Below are 26,892 nucleotides of genomic sequence, written 5' to 3'. Positions count from 1 at the left end.
CAATTCCCAGTCTTCTGCTTCTCTGAAAGCTTTTTTGAATCCCTAAATCTGTGTAATACCACATGTTCAATTCCAACATCCTAAACTGGAACACCAGCTGGCTCGGATGGGAAATCCTCAAGCTGCCTTCGCTTCCAAGTGAAGATCAGTGTTCAAATACTTGCTCTTGCCAGGTCTGAATATTAAAGAGAAATTGAAGCCACGTTGATCTTTCACCTGGTTCACTGATTAGATAAATAATGGTTGTTTCTCAAGAAAGTTGTCTTGTTCCTTAAAGTAATATCTGCACAACTCTCACCTGGATTGGGACACTGTCCAAAGCTGGGTTTGTGCTGTGTAATGCCTTCAGTGTGCAGCTGCTGGCTTTGGCTTTCCTGGCTAATATTGCCATTTTTATGTACAAAACAGCTGTGCTTAAGCAAGGTGTTTTCTCCTTTATAGATTCCATGTTGTAGCATCAAAGGGAAACCTGGACTGCTTGAACACCATCCTTGTCCATGGAGTTGATATCACGGCCACTGATGCTGCAGGTGGGCTCCCTCAGGGCTCCAGGGGCTGCTGGAAAATGTTCTCACCTGGGGTTTAATTTGGAATAGAGTTAAGCTGAACCACAGGATAGATCTTTCTCCTTTCTACAGTTGGCAAAAAGTTGATTTTCTGTGTGACTTGAAAACAGGAGAATTACAGAACTAACCTGGCCTCCTCCTTTCATGTGACAGTTTATTTTTGAAATGCTTTTGTGGAGCCAGTTGCAGTATTTTGAGGTTAAGCTCACTAATGAACTTGAATCCTTGGTTGCAGCTTCTCTAAAATAAGCAAAGACTGTGACAAATAGTGAGGTGTGTACAAAAGGGATGACTTGATTATAGGCACTGGGGGGGACTGACACAGAGGGACTGTTGTATCTCAAATGATGTGAATACTCATTGAAAGTCCATTCAAAACAAATCCTGGATTGCTGTTGATCTGTTTTCAGGGAGAAATGCGTTGCATTTAGCTGCAAAATATGGACATGCCTTGTGTTTGCAGAAGCTCTTGCAGGTACTGAAAAATCCAGCTTGTCTTTTATTAATTAGAGGGGAAAGGAGATTTTAAATATACTGATTCAGAATTGGGATATGCCTTTCTTCTGTGATTTCTTTTTTAACCAATTAGAGTCTTTTAAAAAAATAAGACAGTCATGGGGAAAAGAGCTTTAATCTTTCATTAATGAAACAATATTGAGTGTTGTCTTAGGTTTGTGTGATATTTATTTTTACTTCATTTATTCCTGGTCAGTTAATGCTCATTTGATTTTTATTTTTTTTTTAAATTTTTAATGGGTTCTTTTAAGCTTCTGTTTATTTGTTCTTTTAAACTTCTGTTTATCTGCATGTCTCCATGCAGATATAAGTGGCACGTTTTCTTATTTTAACAGTACAATTGTCCAACGGAGAATGTGGATCTCCAGGGAAGAACTGCTCTTCATGATGCAGGTGAGGGTTTTGCTTTTCTGGTAGCTGTATATGAAACTGAGATTTAATTAATGGGTTAACTTTCAGATGGGCAGAATTCTTTTAGTTTTGGTGACTGTAGTAGGAGAGGGTGATTTATATTCTCGTGACGTTTGTCCTCAGTGATGAAGTTAACAGTCTTGGAGGCTGGAGGGGTGAGAGTCTCTTCTGATGCCTGTGAGTTTTCTAGTGTGATGTTCAGCAGGAATCACGAGCAGAGTTTCAGAGCAGAGCTGTCAGGAGGATAAGATCCCTTCCCTCTGGGTTTTCTGCCCCCTCCTGGTGCTGCACAGTGTCAGGGGCAGGAGGGTTTGGTTTCCTTCGGGCTCTTTGGGGGCGGGAGAACAAAGTTACAGAGCCTTGCAGTGCTTTAACTGAGCTGTGTGAGGTTTTGTGAGCCCAATCCACCCAGGGAGGTGTCTGGGGTTCCCAGGGCTGTTCTCAGCAGTGTGACTCTCTCTCTGTCTCTCTCCAAAGCCATGTCAGACTGCTCCTCCAGCATCCAGCTCCTGTGCGACCACGGCGCCGTGGTGAACTCCAAGGACGGAGTGAGTCCTGCTCTCACCCTTCTCCTGCACAAACCCTGGGGCAGTTCTTGTGCTTCCTCTGCTTCCTCTCCCTTTCCTCATGTCTTTCCCCCTCCCTGTCTCCAGGATGGGAGGACACCCCTGGTGCTGGCCACTCAGATGTGTCGTCCCACAGTCTGTCAGCTGCTGATAGACAGAGGAGCAGATGTCAATGCCAGGGACAAACAGAACAGGTAAGGCACATGGAGGGTTGCTGGAATAACTGCTGGTGTTTGAAGGGTGGAAAGCTGCCCCTTAGCTCTCAGGCTGCAGAATACATGTGCTAAATTTGGGGAGAAAGAACCCTTATTTTATTGCTTCTCGTTGCATCTAAAACACACCCAGGCTTGTTCCTGCCAGCAGAGAACCTGTGGTTGGTTGTTTTGAGAGTTTGTGTCCAAAGCTGCATCTTGCACCCTTTGGGATCAATGTGCAAAATGGGTCATGACAAAAGGGGGGCTTTGTCAAGAACTCCTGAGTCCATTGGAGCTCTGAAGGGACCTCAGGGCCTTGAGGGGTTTATTTCTGGGCCAGGGGAGGGGGTTTCTCTTTGTAGCTGCTGCTTCTGCCAGTTATTTCTTGGAGGATTCCTGCCTGGTGGCCGAGGGACGTGAGGCTGCCATGGGACAAAGCCTGGCTACTCCCATGGCACCTCCTGCAGTTGGGAAGTGTTTGGGAAGCGTTGCCAGGGCTCCCAGGTGCTCCCCTCTCCAGACTTTGTCTAAACTCCTCAGCTCATGTTTGTTGTGTCTGTTGAGATTTGTATCTAATAGAGGAAGCCAAAGTTTTCAAAACACTGGGAGACTCTCAGAGGCAGCACATTTGTGCTGCTTTCATGAAAATACTGTTATTGTAGTGGGTTTGTTTGCTTTTTAACAAATATTCAAACGTTGGCTAAATGACTTTTTAAAGCTGTTTCCTCTCCGGATAGAGGGAAGGTGTCTTGGCTGTGATTAGCCACGAAAGCACAAGGGATTGTCTGTGTAGGAGCTGCTCCCTGCAGCGAGGGCTCCCCAAGCTCACCCCTCTCTCCCCCCAGGACTGCCCTCATGCTGGGCTGTGAGTACGGCTGCAGGGATGCCGTGGAGGTTTTGCTCAGGAATGGTGCGGATGTGAGTTTGACTGATGGCCTTGGGCATGACTGTGCTTACTATGCCAGGATTGGGGACAATATTGACATTTTGGCTTTAATAAAAGCTGCCCTTGAGGACTCCGGCAAAGGTAGGAGGAACCTGGTTGTGCCACTTTGCTCTTTGGGTTGAACTGTGTGTCCCCACTGCTGTGTCTGCAGGGACTGCTTCTGCTCTGGTCCTTTGGCCACAAAGCTGATAAACTGCCTCTTTGGGTGGGGAAAGAAAGGTTTTGGGCTTGTGTTTGGTTGTAGTAAAGCTTTTAAGGTAAATGCGGGCTCTGATGCCTCGAGGGGTTAACGTTGCTGAGCCTGGCATTGCAGGATTGATCACTGGAGTTTTCAGCCTTATTTATAGAAAAACTTTGCTTTTGTGCATGTTTCCAAGTTTGATTAACTGGGGGGTGGTGAACTGTTTTTTTTGAAATGTCCTCCCATCATGGAAAGTGGATAGAATTAGCTGAATGTGTTGCATTGTTGCCTGAATCTGAATGAAATGTGTTTTGTAACTTCCTGTTTTTGTGGTGCTTTTTTAGGAAGGGACAGCATGAAGAAAGGGCAGGCTGAGCAAAAGGTAAGTATCTGATTAGGATTGTGCTGTGATACTAAACTATTCAGTATTTTATGATTCTAAACTTTATCTGTAGCTGGGATCAGATGGTGTGGCTGGTTCTGTGTGAAAAATATTCCATGATGTGCATATTCAGGATTAGAGTTTTGACAAGCCTCCCATTTGTGTGGGGATGAGATCATGGGTGACCTCTTGTTGTGAAGCAAGCTGTCAAAATGGGAATGTTGTAGGATTGCTCCCCGTGGAAGCTGAAAGGGGTGTGGGAGCAGCCTGTTATCCCCAGAAAAGGGTGTCTGCAGGACACAACAGGAGCACAAATTCATATTTCACTGCTGTATTTACAGATTAGCAACATGTCACAGAAGTGGAGTCGGGGGTTTGTGCAGGAGGAGGTGAATGTCAAACTGTATCAGAAGGAACACAGTGCTCAGGTAAGAGGAGGATTCCTGTGACTTGGGTGTTCTCACGTGGATAATGAACCAGATGAACTAAAGAAAGATGAGCTTGCAGAGGAAGCACTAATGATTCCATTAAGAAAGGTCATATATTGCTGTTTACTTAAAACTTAATTGCCTGACTGTGGAATGTGGCAATTATGCAGATAAGCTGTAAACTTCTTTCAGGAAGAATACTTTTTGTGTAATAAATAATTGCAAGTCTCCATAACCTTTCCTACCTCTGTCTCTGCAGTACATCAGAGTCACAAACCAGCAAGATTTATTTTTTCAGCACTCTCAAGAGATGTATGTTTGTGTCATACTCAAAGTAACCTGTGTCACAGTTCTACCAACCAGCATTAATTTCCCATCCCCTTCCTATGTCATTACAGTTTTCAAAAAGGTAAACAGCGTTTTAAGCCAAGGGGAACAAAGCCCTGAAAAACTGAGGCCTTCACTCTGAAATGCTTTGTAATGGGAGGATAAAGATCTCTGTTCTCTGGGGGGGCTGAAGCAGCTCCACAGTTAAGGCAGCGATTTCAGGCAAGAGTTAAAGGTGCTTTGTGTTGGCATGTGAGCACTGGCTGACTGAGGCACAAAGACCCATCACTGGCTTGGATTTGGATGTCACTGGGGTGGTTCTGGTGGCTGCTGGAACAGTTTCACACTGAAAGGCTGCTCTGCTGCACAGGCTTTTCCAGGGCACCTCTGGCTGCAGAGGTTGGTGTCAGGAGCTGGTCTAACAGGAGCTGTTTGTACGTGTTAACAGACACAGATAAGCAGCTCTTGAGGGCTGTCAGCACCCAGGGTGACCCCACTCTGCTCCTCCTTCCACAGCCTGTGTGTGCACTGACAGGAATGAGCTGTCTGGAGCTCAGGGGCCTGAAGGCTCAGGAGTTTGTGCTTGTGTAAACCTTGAGAACACTCCTGACCTGGAGAGAGGCCACAGAACCATCAGGGGACTCCTTAGGCAAGGCTTGGAGCCTTTAGTGGCTGTTAAAACTGCTGGTTCAGGTTCTTTACCTTTCCCAAGGTGTGTGCAGTGTGGTGGTCTTTATGTATTTATTAACCTCACGTTTTACTTTTAAGGACTTGGAGCTGGAAAACCAAGATTTGAAAGATCGGATGAGAGAAGTGCAGGAGGAGCAAAGGATGTTGCTGGACAGAATCAGTGGGCTACAAATGCAGCTGAATGAGGTAAACCAGGGCTTGGAATAACCTGACTCGAAAGCTGGAATAAGCCCCTGATGCTGACAGTAGGAGTAGAAAGAAAAGTACATGAAATTAGGACGAAGTCTTCATTCCTTTTCTGGGAATTACTGCTCTGTGTCACTCATTTTCTGCTGCTGCAAAAGCCTTTGGTCTGGTAGTAATATTCAGGACTTGTAGTAATATCCAAATTGTGAGCAGACCTGTTGCAGTATCACTCACTGATACCCACAAATTCGAGCAATAACATTCCTGGCTCTGCCTCACAGTGCAGGAGGAGCCTCGGGGTGTCCTGCCAGGCTGTAATTTGGAGACTGAACCTCATCTGCCCAATTAAATGTAGGTGGTGTGTGGCAGTACTTTACCATCTGCTGATTTTCCAGCTGTTATTGTAAGTGGAAGCAGAGAGGAAAAAATCTTCAATTGGCAAGAAAACAACCCCAAAGTTCTCAATGGGAATTTCTCACGCAATTTTTTTTTGTTTTAAAAACCTTGTTTTTTTTTAAAAAAAATAAAAAATCCCTCTCCTTAGAGCTGAGCATGACCAGCAGAAAGAAAATAAAACCAGGATTATTTTTTTTTTGCTGGTTTTTTATTTGTGGAGGCTCATGTTTGTTTCTTTACTGAATTTTGTAGAGGTACATTTGTGCAGCTCTTCCTGAATGCAGCACATGGATAGAAAGAATTTCTTCTTGGAATCACTGCCTTGTCTGAGCTTCTCTCTTCAGCATTGCCTTTATAAAATAAACTTCTTAATAGTCACTTTCCAAAATCAGCAAACTGCTTCTGAAGTTGTACTTTTCTGCCTCAGCAGTGTCTGATTCAGATAATTGAGGAATGTTCCAGTTTATGGGACATGGCTCTGTCAGACATCCCTAACTCCTGTTTAACCTCTGGCAGGGGAGATAAAGCTGGATGGGGAGCATTAGGAACTGGGGTGGATTTCTCAGCTGTTGAACTGTGTACAAGCCCCTTAAACATCATTGACAAAATGATTTTGGGGGGGGATTTTTTTTTTTGTTATTTTCACAGGAGCAAATGTTTGCAGATGATCTTGAGAATGAGGTACGATATGTCACCTGCACTGGGAAATAGGGGAAGCAACTCTCTCATTTCAGTAATGTATTTAAAAGTATAGAGGAAATAAAAACTGCCTAAAAATGCTAAATGAAGTATCTGCTGCTCTGTGTCAGTTTGTACAGCTGCACAGCATTTCTAGTACTACAGATAATATATGTCATTCCTGTGGCACCTTTAAAGCAAACTTAATGTTTATAATTATCTCTAGTGACTTTCAGTAATGCAAAACTAATAAGTGTGAATAAATTAAGCAACAGCAGATTATGTTGGTGCACATTCTTGACTCATTCTTCAAGACTCCTCGTGTAGAGAAGCAGTCTTGTGGAAGAACTTCAACATAGAATTTTAGGGGTTCTCTCAGTGCTGATCTTGGTTGAAGTTCTCCCTAAACTCTTTTTAAAAGTTGCTCGAGATCTTACAAATCTGTCCCTTCTTGTGGCTTTGGCTATTTGGCACTTCTTTCTCTTTCAGAAGGATGAGCTGAAGAAAATCCTCACTGCCAAGGAGAAGCAGCAGGAGGAAAGCTTGAGGACTATTGAGGCTCTCAAAGCCAAGCTCAAATATTATGAAGTACGTTCATTGATTTGAAATGTGATAGAGCAGTTGATATGTGCAGCAGTAAATACTTTAAACACTTCAAACTGTTGAAAGTCCTAAGTGGTTATTGCCTTGTAAGACCCTTCCCTGCCCTTTAATCCCTAGTTTAACATATACCAAAAGTTTAAAGCAAATTCTCAGCTTCATTTTGCGTTTCTTGCTGTTTGATTTTAGGGGGACTCTGCGGGGTCTGGAAGTAACTTTGGAACTAGTAAGTACAGTAAATTATTAAAGCTTTCCATGCCTGGGGCAGTGTTAGAATACACAGACAAAGGGGGGGGGGGGTTGTCATCTCTTCATAATGTTGGCCTTAAATCAGCCAAGCATGGTGTCCCCCCCGAGCCCTGGAGCAGAGTGAGCTGGGCACGGGTGTGTTGGTGGGTGGGTGCCAGGGCACTGCCATCAGCCTCACAGTGACTGGCCTTGTGAAATGTGAACTGTGACTCTGCTGCATCTCCTAATAACGTGAAAAACAAGCTGAGCAAGATCCCTGCTCCCCGTGGAGCTCCCCTTTCCATCCCTCATCCCTCAGACAATGCTCCTGTCTGGCTTAGCACCAGCAAACTGGTCAGTGGCAAGGCTTGAGTGGAGCAGGTTTGGCTTCAGATCACAAGCCCTCAGTTTACACTCCTGTCAGAAATAATTCCATTTCCACAAACTGGAGTCTTTTGCATCCAGCTTGGTCACAGACCTGCCTTGCACTTGTGTAACTAAACAGCTCATGACAGATTAAATAACATTTTGAGAGCTGTTTGGCTGCCTGTCAGGAGGAATCATTTCTTTGGAGTGCAAGGAGATGCTTTTCCCTGGTGTGCTCATGTGCAGACCTGCAGCTGGGGGGAGGTGGCTTCCAGGACACTTCTGCAGAACAATTTACCCAGCCTGGCACAGCAGTAGTTTTTCCAAGGTTTTCTTTTCCTTAGGAGGGCTTTGTCCAGACTTTTTATGTGACTCAATTAAGGAGGAATTGTTTTAATACCAAGTACTTAAACACCAGCCTTCAGCCTTGCATGGCCCCATTGGACAGACTGAAATTAGGAAGGAAAATCGTAGTTTTTGTGATTGTGTTACTGTTTTTAACCAGAACCTAAATGCCATTTGCTCTGAAAATCTAGGAAAGGAAGATGCAGTAGTTAAACAAGGCCAAGCATTTACCATGGAATCACAGGTAAGAAATATTTTACCACTGGAGATAATTCTGAGATAGTAATGCTGGGAAAGCTGAATCTCCTCATAGATGTATGTTTGAGCATTGCTTCTGAACACAAAATTTTGAGGCATCCTTGCTCTTCCATGTTAATTTTTAACTGCTGGTGCCCTCTAGAGTCCTGTCTGTGACAGGGCTTTAAATACTAGGGAATTTGGGTGCTGAATGGTCTGTAATGAGCTTTCTCAAACCCGGATCAACTGTCACAGGGTAAAGTGCAATTGGGTTTCCATCTCCATGATTTTTCCCTGCTTTAAATTTGGGTAATATTCAGAAGATTTCTTTTTCCTGCCAGCTATGTGATCACTTCCTGACAATTCTGTTTGGTAGGTGTCAACTTTTTAAAGCAACAATTCCAGTGCAAACAAGGCCCGTCAGACCCTTGGGGGTGGAACGAGATGGTCTTTAAGGTCCTTCCCAACCCAAGCTCCTCTAGAATTCCAAGTGACTGTATTCCTCAGTCTTTTCAGCAAGAGGGTTCTGTTAACCATGGCATACTCTGCTCTGATTCCTTATTTTCACGTGCTTGAGGGATGGGGGAAATCTCTTAATAAATTAAATTTGTTCAGGCAGATGAGTGATTAAATATGAATAGCATAACAAGGGGAATGGAATGAATATACTACACCTGCACTTGAATGTCAGTGGGGTCTGATGAGTTTGGATTTAGGTTCAGATGAGATATTGGCCTCCCCACCCTGTGAGTATCCAAAGCCAGGTTGGACGGGGCTTGGAGCAACCTGGGACAGTGGTGGGATGAGATGGGCTTTAATGTCCCTTCCAACCCAAACTTTCCTGGGGTTGGGAAACAATAATGTAGAGCTATATTCAAGATTTTTACTGTTAGAAGCTGAAATGCCTGTTCTGTAATATGGGCAAGAATAACTTAGTGCAATTTTAAGGGAGAAGGAAATCTCTTGTACAAGTTATGCTCAGATGAACAGGGATTTAAGACAGTTCTGTATGTGACAATTCACATATTAAAATGTGATAATAATAAACAATAAACACATGAAAATGACTTTTCAAACTTGTAAACACGTGGTTTTTGTGCCAATTTCCCTCCAGTCCAGGTCTATGCTGAGGCCCCTGGAGCTGTCCCTGCCAGTCCAATCACCCAGTTCAGAGAAGGAAACCTTAAAGAAAGAACTTGACAACCTGAGGAGCTGCTTTGGGGCAGCCAAGGAAGAAATCAGCAAACTGCAGAGGGAACTGTCCCTCAAGGCATCAGAGTGTAAAGCTTTGGCATCAGAGTGTGAGAGAACCAAGGTGGAATCTGACGGGCAGATAAAGCAGCTGGAAGATGCTTTGAAAGACGTTCAGAAAAGGATGTTTGACTCTGAAGGCAAAGTGAAGCAAATGCAGAGCCACTTCCTGGCTCTGAAGGACCACCTGACCAACGAGGTGGCCTCGGGGAGCACCAGGGTGGCAGAGGAGCTCAGGGAGCAGCTGAAGGAGATGAAAACCAAGTACGAGGGGGCCTCTGCTGAAGTGGGAAAACTGAGGAACCAGATTAAGCAGAACGAACTGCTGGTGGAAGAATTCAAGAGGGACGAAGGGAGGCTGGTGGAGGAGAACAAGAGGTTGCAGAAGGAAGTTGTCAAGTTGGAGATGGAGCGAGATAAAAGGGGGAGGAACGTCGCGGAGCTGGAAGGGCAGCTCAGAGAAACGGCGGCCAAGCTGGCCCAGGCTGTGACTGCAGAGAGGTTTGAGAACATGAAGAGTTTGCTGTCAAACGAGGTGAATGAGAAAGCCAGGAGGTTATCAGAGCTGGAAGGAGAGCGGGAGAAGCTGCAGGCAGAGACTGTGCTTTTGAAGAGGGAATGTGAGAGCCAGAAAGCCGCCCTGGCTCAGCACGTCAGGCTGGAGGAGCACGAGCACGTGAGGAGTGGGCTGGAGCAAAGGAACCAGGAGCTTGGGAAGGTGGTTTCTGAGGTGTCACAGAAGAACGAGACTCTGCAGAAGGAACTCGAAAGGTTGCAGGCTGATAACAAGATGCTGAAGCAGCAAGTCCAAGTGCTAAAAACTGAAATTAAAAGCCAGAATGTGCCTTTAAAAATTCATGAAGAATTGAAGAAAACAAACGATCAGGCTGTGGGGGACCTGACCAAAAAGCTGTTTGAGTTAACAAAGAAGTACAATGAAAGCAAAGCGGAAGCTGAAAAGCTGCTGGCAGAGAAGAACAGCTTAAGTGAGAATATTGGCCACTTCCAAGCTGTGTATGTGTCTCCAGAGCAGCACAAAAAAGAAGTGGAAGCTTTGAAATCTAATGGGATCGAGCTCGAAAAGCAGCTCGTTGAGCTTCAGAAAAAATATGATGATGAACAGGCAAAAGTGTGCAAACTGGTGTCTGAGAACACAGTCATAAGGGAGACCCTGAGGGATCAGTATGTGCTGGCTACGACACACGAGGAGGTGAAATCAGTCCTGAACAACACCCTGGAAAAGACCAACGGGGAGCTGTCAGACCTGAAGGGGAAAATTGGGGAGATAAAGCATGAATTCCTGAAGGTAAATGAGGAAAATGGAGCTTTGAAAAGCAAGGTGAAACTCTTACAGGATCAGTTAAAAACGGAGTATATAAGTTTAAAAGATCACGAAAGTACAGTAAGTGCTTTAAATAAAAATGTGCACGAGCTGCAGGAGAGCAATGCTGCGGTCAGGGCTGAGTGTCACAGGGGGCAGGAGGAGATTTCACAGTTGCATGCGGAAATTGAGGCCCAAAAGAAGGAGCTGGACACGATTCAAGAGTGCATAAAGTCAAAATACGCCCCGGTTGCCTCCTTTGAGGACAGAGAGCAGAGCTTTGAAGCCACAGTGAAGGAATTGAGGGCACAGTTGCAGGAACAGGAGCAGAAGTGCAGGGAAAGTGAGGAGGAGACCAAGAAGTTCAAAGAGGAGAACGAAAAGCTCAAAAGTGGCTTTTTGTCCATCCAGAATGACTTGCAGCAGAATTACATCCTGGCTGAGAAATCCCACGAGATGGAGAAGGTGTTTGCGAGCAGGATGGAGGAGCTGAACGAGCAGCTGAGAGGGTTGGTACGGAAATACACGGGGCAGGAGGAGCAGGGAGGGGACCTGCAGGAGCCCAGGGCTCTGCAGCCTCAGCACCTCTCAGGAGAACACATGGAGGCCTTGAAGGAGGCTCTGGGTCACACCGTGGAGGAGCTGAAGGAAGCCCTCAGGAGTAAGAAGGAATGTTACGAGCAGGAAACGCTAAAAGTAAGAGAGCTGCAGCAGGAACTGTCAGCTCTGAAGAAGTCTTCAATACCTCTGGTGGAACATACACAGATGAAGGAAATGCTGGAACGAGAAATGGCAGCAGTCAAAGCCAGCTTGAAAGAAAAGGAGGGAGAAAACCAAGTGAAGAGCGAGGAAATGTTGAAGCTGCAGGCTGAGCTCCAGCTGAGCCAACAGGCCCTGGCGGAGCTGGGGAGCAGGGAAGTGATTGGCATGGCAGAGTACACCTCCATGAAGAGCTCTCTGGAGGCCCAGATCAGCAGCATCGCTGAAAATCTGTCCAGCATGAGTAAGAAGTACGAGGAGGCGTGTGAGGAGGCTCTGCAGGCGAGGAGGAGCGAGCTGTCCCTGAAGGATGAGAAGGAGCTGCTCCAGCTGCGGAGCTGCAGCATCGAGCAGGAAATCAAAGACCAGAAGGAAAGGTGTGATAAATCACTGACAACCATTATTGACCTGCAGAAGAGAATCCAGGAGTCTGCAAAGCAGGTGGAAGCCAAGGATAACAAGGTGGGATGTGGCAGTTAATGCTCCTGATGTTCTCAGTTCAGCAGGGAGGGATCAGGCTGCAAGTGCAGCTCCCGAGGTGTTCCAGCACGACCTTGTGCTGAGCATCAGGTCCCCAGGACAGGCCCAAATCAGATGAAGTCCTGGTTTTGCGTTATACTAAGTTGTTTTGTGGGTTTTTTTTAATCCCTCATATATTTTGGACATCACGTGTAGTATTTAAATTCTATTAAAGCTTCAGACTTTTGGGTTATCAGGTCACTCTTCCATTGGAGCCATGTTTGTTGAGCATCTCTGGCTTGCCTTCTGATGGGTCACTGTTCTCTTTAGAAGTTAGGCCTAGAATATCTTTAGCTACTCACTTTTTTTGTCGCTTCTGTTGCTGGCTGACCTCCAGGGCCCACACCTGACACATCTCAGTGCCAGGAAGCACAGTGTGACCCAGCATGTCGTGAAAATAAAGTCCTTTGTCTCAGTGAAGTCTCTTAGCAAGCTGGGACAAAGACCCTTCAACGCCTGCTGGTCTTCATCAGACTACCAGGAACATTGAAGAACATCAGTTCTTGGTGAGACACCCTTAAATGAGGTGTTTTTTGTGCTCTCTTTAAAGATCACAGAGCTGCTCAACGACGTGGAGCGGTTAAAACAGGCTCTCAACGGGCTGTCTCAGCTCACGTACACCGGGATCCCCTCCAAGAGGCAGAACCAGCAGGTGGAAGTGCTCCAGAACCAAGTGAAAGCACTCCAGCAGCAGCTGGCTGTAAGTACTCACCCAAGGTGTTGTCTGACGTGCAGTAGCAGTGCTCAGTTCCTTGGATAAACAGGGAGATGTGGCTGTGGCTGCTGGAGCAGGGGGGGGCTGCAGGCTGAGGCTTTGCAACTGCACCAGTCATCATCATTTTGTTCTTTTCTTTTTTTAATTCCCCTGAGTTCTTGCTTCTCTCTAATCTTTTTTTTTTTTTTTGCTTTCTTCTGCATTTTGAGTCGCAACATTTGGGAGCTTTTCCAGGTGAAAAGGACACAAACAATTTAGAGAGAATTTGTGCTTAGAGAGAGAATTTGTGCCTACAAGATGCTCTGCTCTAGTTCACACCAGGACCATTTCTGAATGCAAGCTCAGTTTTAACACTTCCTTGCAGAAACCCAGCCATGTATTTTTTCTCACTTTTAACGAGTGAGATGGTCCTTTCGTAATGGATTTCACTTGTGTTCCCTTGGCTGCAAACCCTGAAGTGTTGCTTATCATGAAGTGCTGCCAGTGAGGGGGAGCACATCCTGCTCAGTGCTGGGATTTGGTGCACACGCAGGTTTTTGGCCCCTGTGACTTCAGTAGAGCTCATAATTAAAGCTCTGAGTGTGAGCAAAGTTAGTTATCCTCCTTCTGTACAGATTTACAAACACATCTTTAATACTATTTGCAGGGTTGACCCTTGTAAGGCAAAGAGTTCCTAAATTTGGTGGTTTTAAACAAACAGCTGATGCTGGTGATGAAACAAGTGTGCAGGGCCAGGAGTTGGACTTTGATGGTCCCAGTAGGCCCCTTCCAACCTGGGATATTCTGTGATTCCGTGATCTCAGCCCCCAGGCTGGCTCTGGCAGCCTCTCAGCAAAATTAGTTTGCTGCAAGTGAGAAATAACAAAAAAAAAAAAAAAAAAAAGCAAAGACTTTTTTTTTCTTGGTCAATGGAGGGGATATAACTTTAACTTTGAAATTCAGCTTTGGCTGGTCTGTCAGGGCACAAAACCACGTGCCCAGAGTTGGCAGTGGGCAAGAGCAGATGTTGAATGCCTGATTCCCCCTCTCCCTGTCTGTCCCAGGACGCCAAGAGGCAGCACCAGGAGGTGGTTTCGGTGTATCGGACGCACCTTCTCAGTGCCGTGCAGGTACGACTGTCCCTGCCAGTGCCCTGCTCTGTCACCTCGCTGTGGGACAGCCCTGGGGTGTTTCTGACTGCAGCACCCCTTGGGGGGCTGAGGGCACTGGGTTTGTTCAGCTGGAGGGGGCTGAGGGGGACTCACTGGGGCTGCAGCTCCATCTCTGCTCTGGGAGCAGGGACAGCACCCAGGGAATGGCTGGAGCTGTGCCAGGGAGGGTCAGGGTGGATCTCAGGACAAGGTTCTTCCCCCAGAGGCTGGTTGGGCACTGACCAGGCTCCCCAGGGCAGTGGGCACAGCCCCAAGGCTGCCAGAGCTCCAGGAGGGTTTGGACAATGCTCTCAGGGACAGGGTGGGATTGTTGGGGTGTCTGGGCAGGGCCAGGGCTTGGACTGGATGGTCCTTTTGGGTCCTTCCAACTCAGAATATTTCATGATTCTGTGACCTCAAACTTGAAACTGGCATCAAGTGCCTGCTTTCACATGGAGAGTTTTAATTTAGAGTGGACTGATCCAACAAAAGCCCAAACCCATGTCATTTGTGAGTCTTACTGATGTGTTCTTAATTCTGCTCCAGCCCAGGGAATCCTGGAATGGTTTGAGACAGTAATTTTTTTCCCACATGATATTTTCATAAAGGAAACTGCTGTGTCAGAGAGGTCCATGAGGGGAAAAAACACAGGATCCCCAAAGTATTTCAGAATTTCCCAGCATGTGGTAAAAACACAGAAATAAGTCAAGACTTTGGGGTGATTTTGAAGAGTCTCCTAATGCTGGTGATGGATGGTTGGTGTTTGATGAGATTTTAAATATTTCTGACTAAATGTTTGCCTCTCCAGGGCCACATGGATGAGGATGTCCAGGCTGCTCTGCTCCAGATCATCCGGATGAGACAGGGACTGGTTTGCTGACCTGCTGTGGCTGTGGGAGGGAGAACCTCCATGGCTTTTATATAATGGTGATGATGTAGCTGCAATTAGAACCTCCCAGTATGAAACAACTTACAAAGCTGAAGCATTTTCTTCTTGTCAAACACTAAAACAGGGCTCCATTTCAGGCCTGACTCCTTTTGCATTAATGAATAAAAGATGTAGAACATCTTTTAAAACTGGTGTCAAACTGACTGTCAAAATGATGACATAGTAGCTAAATTATTTTAATGTCTGATTGACCCTTGCTAAAGCAAGGCCTACACCCAGAGCCTCCACTTTACCCTCTGACTTGAACTCTCGTGGTGTGGTTAAAAATAAACCGTTCACAGGAGCGTGGCTGAGCATTGGGGCTGTATCTCCTTTAATGATTAAGAGAAGGTGGCTAATTGGTCACATTAGCTGGCCAGGGTGTGCTGTGACACAAAGTCAGCTGCAGAGGTAGATAGAAGGTGTTTAGGTGTCTGTTGTAACTTGGCTGGCCAAGTTACAGCCTTTATTTAATATATAAGCTTAAGATTTAGTGCCTTTGCTTTTTACAAGACTTAAAAATCAGGTGTTTCCATCAGAACACTAACACTCCCCTTCCCTCTCCCCCAAAATCTTTCCTGAGTGCTTTAATGCTGACTCCTGCAGGCTGGAAGAGTGGAACTGGGGTGTCCTGGTTTGTGGAACAGCGTTTTGATTCCAGTGCCACAGTCCTGCTGCTGGATGATTTCATCCTTCTCTAGGCCTGGGGGGTGTAGGCTGAGCAGCTCATTAAGCTGCACAACAGTTCAGGTATTGGATTTTCAAATGCCAGCTCCTGGAATTGTAAGGTGTAAATTATGTACTGTAATCTTATTTATGGGGGAAGGTGCCAATAGTGAGGATTAATGCAAGGAGAAATTTTAATTGCTTGGAATCTACCCATTAAACAAGGCTGCATTTTTAAGTGAAGGATGGTGCTTCCACGAGGAAGTTTAATGAAAGAAAACATGAAATTCGGGACTGTTTGAAGGAAGTAATTGAAAAATGAGCCTGGTAATGAATGGGGCTGTTTTAAACTGAGCAAGGCCTGTGCTGACCTCAGCCTACTTGGCTAAAGCTTGTGCTGACAACCACCAGGTGGGAATCTGGCATCCTGAGGCAGAGGAGACTCTTCCTCTCCCATAGTTCTCAAAAATAAAGACTGAAGTCAGAGTGCAGAGTTCCCTGCTTGGTTTTAACTGGGCTCCCCAGCCAGCTGCACCTCCCAGGCCTCCCTTTTTTATAGTAGTATTATGTTTCTTTCCTTTTTTTATCCCTTTTTGGGCAGAGTCTTGTAGAATTGAAGAGGCAACTGCCACGTGGAGGCTCCAGACAGTGAGGGATGTGCAGGGCAGTTTTTATTCTAGAAATACACTTAATATATTTACTAAATATGTGTCTGTAGTTGAACAGATCTGCTGCTGCTTTCCTTTGATTTCTTAGAGGACTATTACAGAAAACATCTCAGTGTATAGATGTTCCTTTTTAGCCAAACTCTTTTATGATTGCATCACTTGAAACTTTTTGGAGAGGATTTGTTTTGTTATACTAACTCTGGCATATTTTGATATTGTATCAAAATGTTCCTTAGCCAGGGGGTTCTCTGGAAGTTTTTCTAAATCTCTCCCATTTTACATCATCAATAAATTGTTTTTTTCTTTTTATTTTCGTATTGTAGTGGTCAATTCTCTTAAAGGTAAAGAAACAGAAGTAGTTTGGCAAAGTAGTTTGGGTGTGAAGGGTGTTGAAGTGGCCTGGATGATCCCAAATACCAGGTAACACCTTTGGGGTTTAAATTCTGTTGGGGTTATTGTGCTTGTCTGTCTGTTTTCAGAGTGAGTTTTGGTAAAATTTTGGTGACATTGGTGAAGACCCAGAACTTCTACAAGTTAATTCTTCAGGGTAAATCCACTCTGGCCACTTCTACACCAAACAGGGCAAGTTGTCTGTCAGTTGTTGGATCTGGGGGTGAGCCAGAGAAGTTTTGTTACTGCTTTTAATGAAAGAATATTCACTGAACTTACCCTGCTGCTGGTTCTGTGCTGAGCCATGTCTGCAAATAATTTCTGGGCACCTCCAGAGTCCCTTCACTTGGTGGGGCCTGAAAGGGAAGGGCTGTAACTTCACCATCAGAGGAATTCAGTTTTGGGATATTGGGATTATCTCATCCATTATCTCTTCCCAACTGAGAAGAAAGTCCTACTTTAGAAATCAGTGCAAGCTGAGGTGTCACAGAAATGAGAAACCAAAGGTGAATTTCCTTGGGAATGCTGTAGTTCACTATTCCAGGTGACACCTGGTGGCTCAGACTCTTCTGTTCCCTCGATGTGGGTGATCCTGGAAAATCAGCACGGAGAGAGCAAACCTTTGGGCTTTAAGAGGTGTGGGTTGTCTAAATCCTGTACAATCCTGAGTCTCCAGGCTCAGAGAGGAACAAGTCCCTTGGCAATGCTGAATAAAAATGTGGGGGTGAATGGACTCATGGAGGTGAAGGTAGAACCTGGGCTGTGTCAGTGACATTCCTGTGGCAGGGATGGTCCCGTGGCAGGGATGATCCCTGTGGCTGGAAGAATCACCCAGGAGCTGTCCCCTCCCCATGGACAACAGTGCTGAGGAGTGAAAGGAAGAAAGGGGAGGGCCCCCAAATGTCAAATATAAATGAAATGCACCTGAGAGGCCTCCCAGGGCGTTTGGGATCCGTCCTTGGGATCTGTCCCTGGAACAGCAGAGCAGCATTACCAAGGTAATGGGGCCTGGAGCTGATTGCTGGCACAGTGTTCTGTTGTGTAACAGCACTTTTCAAAGGGAATTTTGACTTCTCTCTTTGTTTTGAGTAGCTGACTTGGAAGTGTCTCTGAGTGTGGAAAGTTGGAGTTTGCTGCTTTTGTCATCTCGTGCTTGTGTTGCTCTGCCAACGCAGAAAATTACCTTGGAATAGAAAAACCACACATGTAATTGTCCCAGCCATTAGATCAGATGGGTTTTACATGAAGTGAAAAAGATGTTGAGCATTTAAGGGCCATTAAACTGTGCAGGTTTTTATTGGTGGGCTCACAGCCTTCAAAGCAGCACGACGCTGAGAGGAATATTTATTTTTACATTTGCAGAGTAGGGGGGAGGGAATACATTGTAAAGGAAAATAGGAGAGGAAAATGTGCTGCTTTTCCACTTGGTGAACAGCGAGTTTTATTTCATAATAATTAGTTTTACACTTCATTAAATGTTGGGGATTTTGCTTATATACTTTTAGAGTACAGTGGAAAAGACTTCAAAAATTCTCAGCAGGGCATCAAGTTGGAGTTTTATAATCTAAGGGGGGATTTCAGAGTAAGGTGGGAGCTTTCTGAGGAGGATCAGGAGAGGGATAAGAATTATTTGGGGTACAGAGACACTTCTATTTGGTCTTGTCTCCTCACACAACTTGCTGGAGTTTAGGTCCTGTGAGGTTTTGATTTCTGTAGCAATGGCCAAACTCACAAATGGTGAGTAGAAAGGGAGTAAAGTTGTAGTGGGGTCTGGTCATGACAGGCTTGGACAAGGGACTTCTTGTCTTCAGGAAGCCCTGGGAGTTGAGAAATAGGAATGTTTGTGCCTTGGGTTTAAAAATAAAAGTCCATAAATGTTCCAGCTCTGAAAAAAGGGAGGAATTTGCAAGTCCAACCTGCAGATTCCTCTGAAGGAATCCGAAAAGGAACCTCTGAGGGGAGCAGGGATGGGAGAGGTGAAGTAGATGACTTTTTGTCAATGAGAAATTCACCAAGAAAAAGCAAGAATTTATAAACTGTAGCTGATGCTGCAAGGCCTTTAAATGCTGGTTTTCCAAGGGCCAGGAATTGCAGCATGGACTGCAGCAGGGCCTGGATTTCCCAGTGGTGACATCCAGGTTGTCTTTGCCTGGAAGGGGTGACCTTGTCTCCTCTGGGGAGCCCTGGGCTGTTGGCAGCTTGTTGTGAGCTGGAGCTCCACAGAGCTGTCAAACCCCCATAAATGCAGATAAAAGACAGCTCTGTGTGTGCTCAGCTCTCCAGGCTGACACTCTCAAGCTGTTGGAGGTTTTTTTGGAGGTGCTGTGCTGAAATCTTCCACACAGACACAGAGTGGGTGTGAGGCACTCGGAAAACACGGGACCTTTGGTGTTCCTGCCTATTTTTGACAAGAAATCGGGCAGGAATAGGATAACCCTGTTCCTGGTGTCTCCTGCAGCCCCAGGCAGTGAAGTCTCTCACATCCTACTCTTGCTAAAAGGTGAAAAAAACCATAAAAAAATCAGTGGGCATTTAAGTAATGCCACACTGGGATAAGAGGGAGTTCTTTGGCAAAAAGCAAAAACCTTGCAGGAGGTTAAGGAGAGGGAGAGCAGGGCCTGGGAAAAGGGGGACAGGATTCTCCTGGGTTTTCAGCGTTTCTTGGGGAGAGAGGTCCAAAAATACATTAATTTGGGCAGCTTTGAATTCTGACAGTCTGCTATTTTTCTCCTCTGCAGAATGAGGATATAAAAAGATCTGGGGAGGGTGGTGCAGCTCCCCCCTGCACGGAGAGGGCTCTGGAGATTGCCTGGGGTGTATCCACAGGGAAAGGGCTGCTGGTCCTTATAAAGGGGGGAATAATTTGCTACACTCTGTGGTGTCCAAAGATTGCCCAGAGAAGCTGTGGCTGCCCCATCCCTGGAAGTGTCCAAGGCCAGATTGGATGGGGCTTGGAGCAACCCAGGCTAGTGGAAGCTGTCCCTTCCACTGGGACTGGATGGGCTTTAAGATGTCCTCTTCCAACCCAAACCATTCCAGGGTGCCATGTAGAGCTCCACCAGCTCCAGATCACACAGGTCTGCCTTGTTCCACTTCCCAGGTGCTCCCTCAGCCTCCCAGCCAGGGCTGGCTGCAGCAGTCACTGTGCTCCCAGCTGGAACGGGGGCTTTCCAAGGTCACAGTGGGATTATTTAAACCCACCAGCCCAGCCCCTGCCCCTCATCCCCCCAGCCTGGCTGATGCTTTGTGGCCTCTGATGGAGCTCGTGATTTAAAAACTTCCCCGGTCACCTTTGCAGTATCTCAGATGCAATGGATGGGGAATCCAGGGACACATTTGGAAGGAAATTACGTGGAACAAATAAACCAATCTGTTTCTGAAGTGCTCCTGTGCCTTTGAAAACACCGACACCGACTGTCTGCTGGGGTGTTTAAGGGTATTTTTATTCATTCTAATTGAGTTGTTGCCTTTTTTTCTTTTTAAGGTCAGCTGAGCAAAACCCACTCCCGTGCTGTGGGGTCTGATGAGAGAGCCTGTTCTTGGTCCCTCATGGCTGGAGTGGCAAGCAAGGAGAAGTCTCCTAAGAGCCACTTGGGCACTTGCCCTGTTCTGCCCCCTGCCTGCCCTAATTGCCCTGCTCTACCTGCCCTAATTGCCCTGCTCTACCTGCCCTAATTGCCCTGTTCTACCTGCCCTAATTGCCCTGTTCGCTCCAATCGAGTCCTGAACTGCACAAGTGCAGGGGGAGGGAACTGGCCCCAGCTCTGCCTCCTGCAGAGCACTCCCAGGAATGTGCTTCCCTGGGTGTTCCCAGCTCAGGGGGAGGCTCCTGGCTCTGCTGGAACAGGGATGCCCGGGAGAGGTTAAAGCACTGCAGGTGGATTTTCCCTGGGCTGCAGGAAGGTGTGAGGTGACCTGTGTCAGCCAGGAGCCTTCTCAGGGCAAAGGATGGAGCACTTAGTGCTCCACAGGGAACGGCTTCCCATTGAAAGGGCAGGGTTAGACGGGATCTGGGGAGGGAATTGTTCCTGGGGAGGGTGGTGGGGTCCTGGCACAGGTTGCCCAGAGAAGCTGTGGCTGCCCTTGGATCCCTGGAAGTGTCCAAGGCCAGGTTGGAGGGGGCTTGGAGCAACCTGGTGGATCTGTCTAATGCCCTCTCTCCATCTTCCCCATACCCAAACTAAACCTCCTCTCCTTCAGCTTAAGGCTATTCCACCTTCTCCTGTCATTCCAGGCACTTGTGGACAGGTTGTGCATAAAGGTCGCACAAAAGGCATAAAAGTGATTTTATTTAAAACCCCTTTTCTTTAATCATCAGAACACCTGGATCCTGGAACCTGCCTGGGAATCTGAGGAGCAGCAGCAGCTTGTTCCCTGCTCTCTGCCAGCTCCCCCCCCTCCACCCCCAGCAGTAACTATGTCAAGTTGTTCAACAAGCCACAGAAAATAATATTTTAACCCAGCCTTGCTCCCCCGTCCCCCTCCCGCCCCCGTGGTTTGTTGGTTCCCTCAGTAGCTTCCCATGCCATGTTCAGCCCTGATTGGAAACACCAGCCACGGCTTCATTACGAGCTCCGTGGCTTCCCCTGCACTTAACATACCGTACAAATTGTTTGCTCAACTCTGGCATCTTGCCTCCGAGGAATTCGTGTCATTCGAAGGTTTCAGTGAGCTGTTTGAGCCCTCACAACTGTAAATAAGAGGCTGTTAGCTTCGGAGAGAGCTGCTGGCTGGCATTTCAAACCTCTCCGAGGGCTCACCACGCCGTGTTGGAATCCCTGTCACGCTCCTGGCACCGAGCGCCGCTGAAGAAACCCCAAAACTCCGCCCTGGGAAAACTCGTTTATAGGAACAGGCGAAATGAGCCGACGTTCTCAGGCACATGTTCCTCGTTTGGGCTTTATTGCTTTAACATGTCTCCCCTGGCCCGCGTTCCCCGGGAGGCTCCCGGTGCCAGCTGCACACCTGGCTGGGGATGGGGAGAGCCAGGGCCTGGCCTTTCATCTCCCTGCGCTCTGCCGGGAGTGCAACCACGGCTTGGCCCCACATCAGACACAGGGGGAGTGAAAACCATCCTCGGAGCTGGGTCCTGGAGGAAGCCTTGTAGGGTTGTGTGTGTAGGGGGGGAATGGGGGCAGGGATTTTTTTTTTTTTCCTTTTGGAGCTGTTGTATCAAGTTTTTATGTCCTGGCAGAGGCAGGAAACCATCGTGCACAATATGGCAACCAGAGCTCGCCGGCAGCCCGGCCAAGGGCTGTAAATTATGGCTTTAATTTCTTGCTTTATGGGTTCTTGTTGACTGCAGATCAATAGGAAAAAGGTGCACGGAGCCACCTCTTTTAATTAAAAGGCTGCTGTGATTAGGCTGCAGTGAGGGATGGGGAGGAGTGTGAAAGGGATGTGCCTGGAAGCAGCGGCTGGTTCCCAGTGTGGGGTGTTGGGTTCCTCTTCCCTGGGTTTGCTGCTCTTGTTTTCCAGAGGCCAAGTTCCTCGAGGAGAATCTGACCTCATAGAATCATAGAATATCCTGAGCTGGGAGGGACCCACAAGGACCATCCAGTCCAACCACTGGCCCTGCACAGGCACCCCAACAATCCCCCCCCATCCCTGAGGGCGTTGTCCAAACCCTCCTGGAGCTCTGGCAGCCTTGGGGCTGTGCCCACTGCCCTGGGGAGCCTGGGCAGTGCCAACCACCCTCTGGCAGTGCAGACAGAGCTGCCTGAACCTCCTCCTGCCTGCTCTGTGTTTGCATCCTCACATCCTGAGCCAGCAGACCTTGTTTTCCGTAGAACCGAAAAAAAAAAAAAAAAAAAGAGCCAGTGTATTTCAGTGGAATCTTATTTTAAAATAACTCGAATTCCATTTCACCCCAAACTCGGGACACTTCCCCAGCTCAGGACTTTGCCTCTAACAGGTGCAGCAATATTTTTCTTTCTGAAGAATTTCCAGAGCAAATCTCACATCTGCACCAAAGCTCATCTTTTCCTGCTCATCGCCCTCCGACACGGCCGTAATTAAATGCAGATCCCAAACCCCAAGCCCAGTTCATGTCCCATAATTCTTGGGAGAACGACCCATCGCGTGACGCTTGTTTGAAGTCTTAGTTAACCTTTAATCATTTGATGCCGAGTCTGGCTTTGATTTTGCTGCAGGGGGAAAAAAAAAAAAAAAAATAAAAAAGGATATTTTGCAAAATCTTCAGGAAGGAAATGTGCCAATCCTGCAGCATCTCTCATCCTGCTGGGAATGCTGCCTTTGGAATCTCTTCGCCGGTGAAGTCTGTGGAATGAAGGCTTTCTTCATTCCCATGCTTGGGTTCTTTCTCTTCTAAGACTGGTAACCAGCATCTGTGCTGCTACAGCTAATTAACGGATTAATTAATGCATGGTGGAGGACCTGGATGAGTGGGATGGCTCGACGTGGATCTCAGGTATGGCATTTCCTCAGTGCTGAGCTGTGCTGAGTAGATACCTGAGGAACCACTTCCAGGTGTTCAGAAGAGCAGAACTAGAACTGTTAAACCTTCAGCACATTCCAGGATAAAAGCGGAGCCAGGAGCTCTCCAGTGTTTGTGTTTCCCGGTGGGAGGTGCTGGCTGGCTCACACGGGGCTCTCAGATAAGCCAGGCAGGGAAGAATTCCCCTCTCCCACCCGGAGCGTGGAATGGGAGCCGGGCCTGGCGCCCGCTCAAGCGCCTGGGAAGGCTCTGCCTCGCACCGTGGGCTTGGATCGGTGCCGCTGCCGGGCTTCCCATGCCAGGGCAGGCAGCCAGGTGCCCTGGATCACACCAGACCTGAGCAAACCAGGCCTTCCAGCACTTCCGACCTCCTGAACTCTCCAGCCCCGTGCCGGCGGTTGCCTTTCACCACAGTTCCTTCCCCAGAGCTCTCACAGCTGTTTCCTTCTCCAAAGAATGAGAAATAAACTCTCCGGGCTCGGGCCAAAACCTGATCTCTGCAGTAAGTGGCTTGTCAGCAGGGGCTGCGACAGCCGAGGGTGTGAGTGAAGGGAAGGTGCTTCCCACGTGCTCCCATGTGCCTCCAGCTGGCGCTGGAAAGCTCATCCCTGCTCCATGGAAGAGGCTGAGCCTGCATCTGCCTCGGAGCAGGTGAACCTGCCAGGCTGGGGGACCATGGAGTGGGCTTGGGGACCCCTGGACGTGCTCAGATCCAAGTGTTGCCCGTGGGCTTGGCCACGGGATGTGCAGCTGGAGGAAAGGCCCAAGGGAGGGCTATATGGGCTTGTTCTCCCCAAAATGTTCTCTTCCCTCCTTTCCTCTACTTGGCCTTTCACTTGCAGCTTGGATGTGAGAACAGAGAGCGTTACTGGGAGGGGGGAAAAACCCCTCCTGGGCTTGATTTGGGACTCGAGGCTCTGTCAGTGGGTACATTCCTCCTCCTGGCACTGACTGAACCTCATGGGACATCTTTCAGCCCTGACTTACAAACCCTGTCGTGGGCAGGTTTTGGCCCGTGGACGCTCCTGCTGAGCCCTGGTGAGAGCTGGGCGTGTGCCCAGGAGGGGGTGTGGGAGCCCCACGAGTCACCTCAAGCCTTAGAAACGTTTATTTACCCCGTGCTGAGAGATCTGCAGAGGCCACCCTGGGTCTCTGTCCCAGAGGATGCTGTGGGGGGAGCTGGGAGGGAGGGTTTGGGGCTGGCTGAGGCAGGGTCTGGTTTGTGCCCAGGTCTCTCCTGGCTCTGTCTCTGCCCGGGTGCTGACGATGGAAGTGCTCCCGCGGCTCCGGGGGCAGGAGGAGGAACACGCTGGAGATCTTTGGAGAGCTGGATGTGATGGGATTGGGGCTGGCCGAGGCTCAGGGAGAGCTCTCTGCTGACAGCCCCAAGCTGCCCTTTCCAGAGATGCTCTTGCTGGTTCCCTTTGCCTCCCTGAACGAGCCCGGGGGGGACTCGCACGGGAACAGGATAGAGCATTCCTCAGGGATTGCTGGGCTGGGGGGATCAGCCCGCTGCTCTTCTGGGGTTAAACACACGGTCTGAAGGTCCTTCTGCTTCCCATGCGTCCTTCAGCTCTTCCTTCGGGAGGGAATTGTGCTGCCGATGGCGCTGCCACCTCCAGATGGTGCCAGAGACAGGGACAAGAGCGCGGGATGTGCTGCGGAGCTGCTGCCCCAGCCCGGCTTTGGGGGAGCACAGGGAGAATCCAGAGGTAACGCTGGGAAATGAACGGAAATTGAGAAGAAATCTGCACTGAGAGTGTTCCAAAGTTCAGGGGAAAAAAAAAACTGCTTTAGGTGGCTGAGGATATTACCTGGAGCAGGAGGAGCACTGAAAGCAGCACTAAGATGTGGAAAAGGTCCCCCACTGTATATGAAAATTCTTTCTATCTTCATCACTGTGCATTGTGTCTGTTCCAGCACTGGGGAGGTCTGATCCTGGACCTCGTCCATGGGGAGGGGGATGATGGATGCAATGGAAGCACCAAGGTTTGCTCTGCAGTGCCCTGTGAAGAAGAATATCTCAAGGAGCTGCACCTCTGCCATCCATCTCAGGTGCCAGAGGTTTCATGTCAGATCCCTTATCCATCCTGTCTCTATTTAGGCTGGACCAGCTGACCCCTCTGGTCATCTCTTCCACCCTTAATCATTCTGTGTTTCTGTGTTTTGGCTGCTCCATGAGCATCTCCCCTGGTTCTGAATATCCTTGGAGACACTGCTATTAATCTCTCAATCTCAGTGTTCCACACAGTTTAAAAATCCATAAGGACAGTCAGGCAGGCTGTTGAATTATTCTTTCATGGAGAAAACAAGGCTGTCTGGAGAGCAGCAGAGATCTGCCATGGTTCACAGCTATCACAGGGCTGGAACACTTGATCTCTTCATTTCCAGAGATGTCACACTGACTGTTTGTTTTCCTGTTACAAGCACTTGTAGCTGGTGAGAATTGGGGGTCAGCTACAGGTTCTGATAAAAGAAATCCCTGGTCCCTCCTGCTGCTTCCAGCACAAGCCTGGAGTAAGGGCTCTGTTCATACTGGAACCAGTGGACCTGCTCAGCTGAGCACAGTTAGGGAAGTGTTAATTGGAATTTTTAATTGTAATTGTGGGGGTATATTTTTCTCTTCTGAAAGAGGTGAAGCCTCCTGCTGTGTCCCCCAAGACCAGGACCTCTTCCTGCTGATGAGCAGGAGCAGCATCTTTGGAGGAAGCCGGGACCCAGTGGCTGCTGCTCGTGGCACTGGTGAACTGGCAGAACCCAACCAGCCTTTGTGGCCGTGCATTCCTTTGAGAAAACACCTTCCTGCCCCATAACACGTGTCCACCACGCTGGTGGCTGGTCCTGCCACGTGTGAGAGGGATGGCAGAGACAGGGACCGACTCCCCTCTGCCTTTGCAGCAGCCACTGGATGGGATTCATTTCCCGTGGCCCATCCAGCTGGTTCCCCAACGGGGCAGCTCGCGGGGGTGGCGCTTCCCTTCTCCACTTTGGGTTCTGCTCCTGCAGAGGTGACAACTTTACAGAGGAGACTAATGACCACGTGTTGCTGGGACACTGCTGGGAGCCCATCTGGAGCTGCCCTGCCTCCCTGGGAGCAGCTGGTGAGCAAAGGCAGCAGAGGGAGCTGCCCCAGCAGAAGTGGAGGAGGTTGACCCCGTTCCTCCCTGACAGGGCTGTTAGCTTTTTAGGATCAAAGCTTTTCACATTTGGTCCCTGCACTTGAAGAAGCTCAAGTGTTTCCAGTGCAGACATTAGTGATTCTGGCTCTGCTCCCTGCCACCAGCCCCGGCTCTGCTTTGCGAGCCTTCTCCTTGAAACTGGAGTTTACAAAAATAAAACCTAGATTAAAGCCAGTGCAGCTGCCCTGAGGTTTAAATCGATGCTGGTATGATGTGTTGCCAAAGAGAGAATTACTCAGGAGTGTGGATTAGAGCTGTTTGTCTCCAGGAAGACCTGGTCTTCAAAGCCAGGGAATTTTCCCAGCTCTAGCTGGTGCATCTCCAGACACGAGGCTCTGGTGCCCTGCTCTGTGGGCACCAGCCCGTCAGCTATCTCGTTTTTATCTCAGCTTCTTCATCTCCTTTCTTCTTCTTCATCTCTTTTCTTCCTGTCTGGTTTGGTATTCTCCCATGCTCCTACTTTGGCTGGAATTTGCTGGCCAGGGCTGCCCTCCAGCCTTCCCTGTGCTGTCTCTCACCAGCTGTAAAAACTTCAAGGCTTTAAAAAATATTTTTCTTCCTGTTGGGAGAAAGGTTCCATTTTTTTGTTGTGTTTGCTTGTTCTAAACAACCCACGCTCCTGCAGCACTGCTGAGGGTCCACATGCTCGGGGAAGGTTTAGAAACT

General features: G+C 48.0%; 1 protein-coding gene across 4 annotated transcripts in view; it reads left to right on the top strand.

The window, feature by feature from the left end:
- The window catches only part of UACA (uveal autoantigen with coiled-coil domains and ankyrin repeats), a 42,802-nt gene extending 26,293 nt beyond the window's left edge, over nt 1-16,509 (top strand). For 3 of the 4 annotated variants that reach the window (XM_064669340.1, XM_064669337.1, XM_064669338.1), the window contains exons 3-19: nt 442-530; nt 977-1,041; nt 1,418-1,475; nt 1,971-2,041; nt 2,147-2,253; nt 3,099-3,280; nt 3,725-3,762; nt 4,104-4,190; nt 5,286-5,393; nt 6,438-6,470; nt 6,957-7,055; nt 7,257-7,293; nt 8,198-8,250; nt 9,358-12,036; nt 12,644-12,793; nt 13,852-13,917; nt 14,747-16,509. In XM_064669340.1, coding sequence (XP_064525410.1) covers nt 442-530; nt 977-1,041; nt 1,418-1,475; nt 1,971-2,041; nt 2,147-2,253; nt 3,099-3,280; nt 3,725-3,762; nt 4,104-4,190; nt 5,286-5,393; nt 6,438-6,470; nt 6,957-7,055; nt 7,257-7,293; nt 8,198-8,250; nt 9,358-12,036; nt 12,644-12,793; nt 13,852-13,917; nt 14,747-14,818 — 3,994 coding nt within the window. In that variant the 3' untranslated portion in view covers nt 14,819-16,509. The remainder of the gene's footprint in view (nt 1-441; nt 531-976; nt 1,042-1,417; nt 1,476-1,970; nt 2,042-2,146; nt 2,254-3,098; nt 3,281-3,724; nt 3,763-4,103; nt 4,191-5,285; nt 5,394-6,437; nt 6,471-6,956; nt 7,056-7,256; nt 7,294-8,197; nt 8,251-9,357; nt 12,037-12,643; nt 12,794-13,851; nt 13,918-14,746) is intronic. The other variant, XM_064669339.1, reaches the window with a different exon arrangement.
- The last annotated feature ends 10,383 nt before the right edge of the window (nt 16,510-26,892 follow it).

This window comes from Pseudopipra pipra, chromosome 12, assembly GCF_036250125.1.
Source record: "Pseudopipra pipra isolate bDixPip1 chromosome 12, bDixPip1.hap1, whole genome shotgun sequence".
In the NCBI taxonomy this organism is placed as follows: Eukaryota; Metazoa; Chordata; class Aves; order Passeriformes; family Pipridae; genus Pseudopipra; species Pseudopipra pipra.
This window is presented reverse-complemented; position numbering and strand designations above follow the sequence as displayed.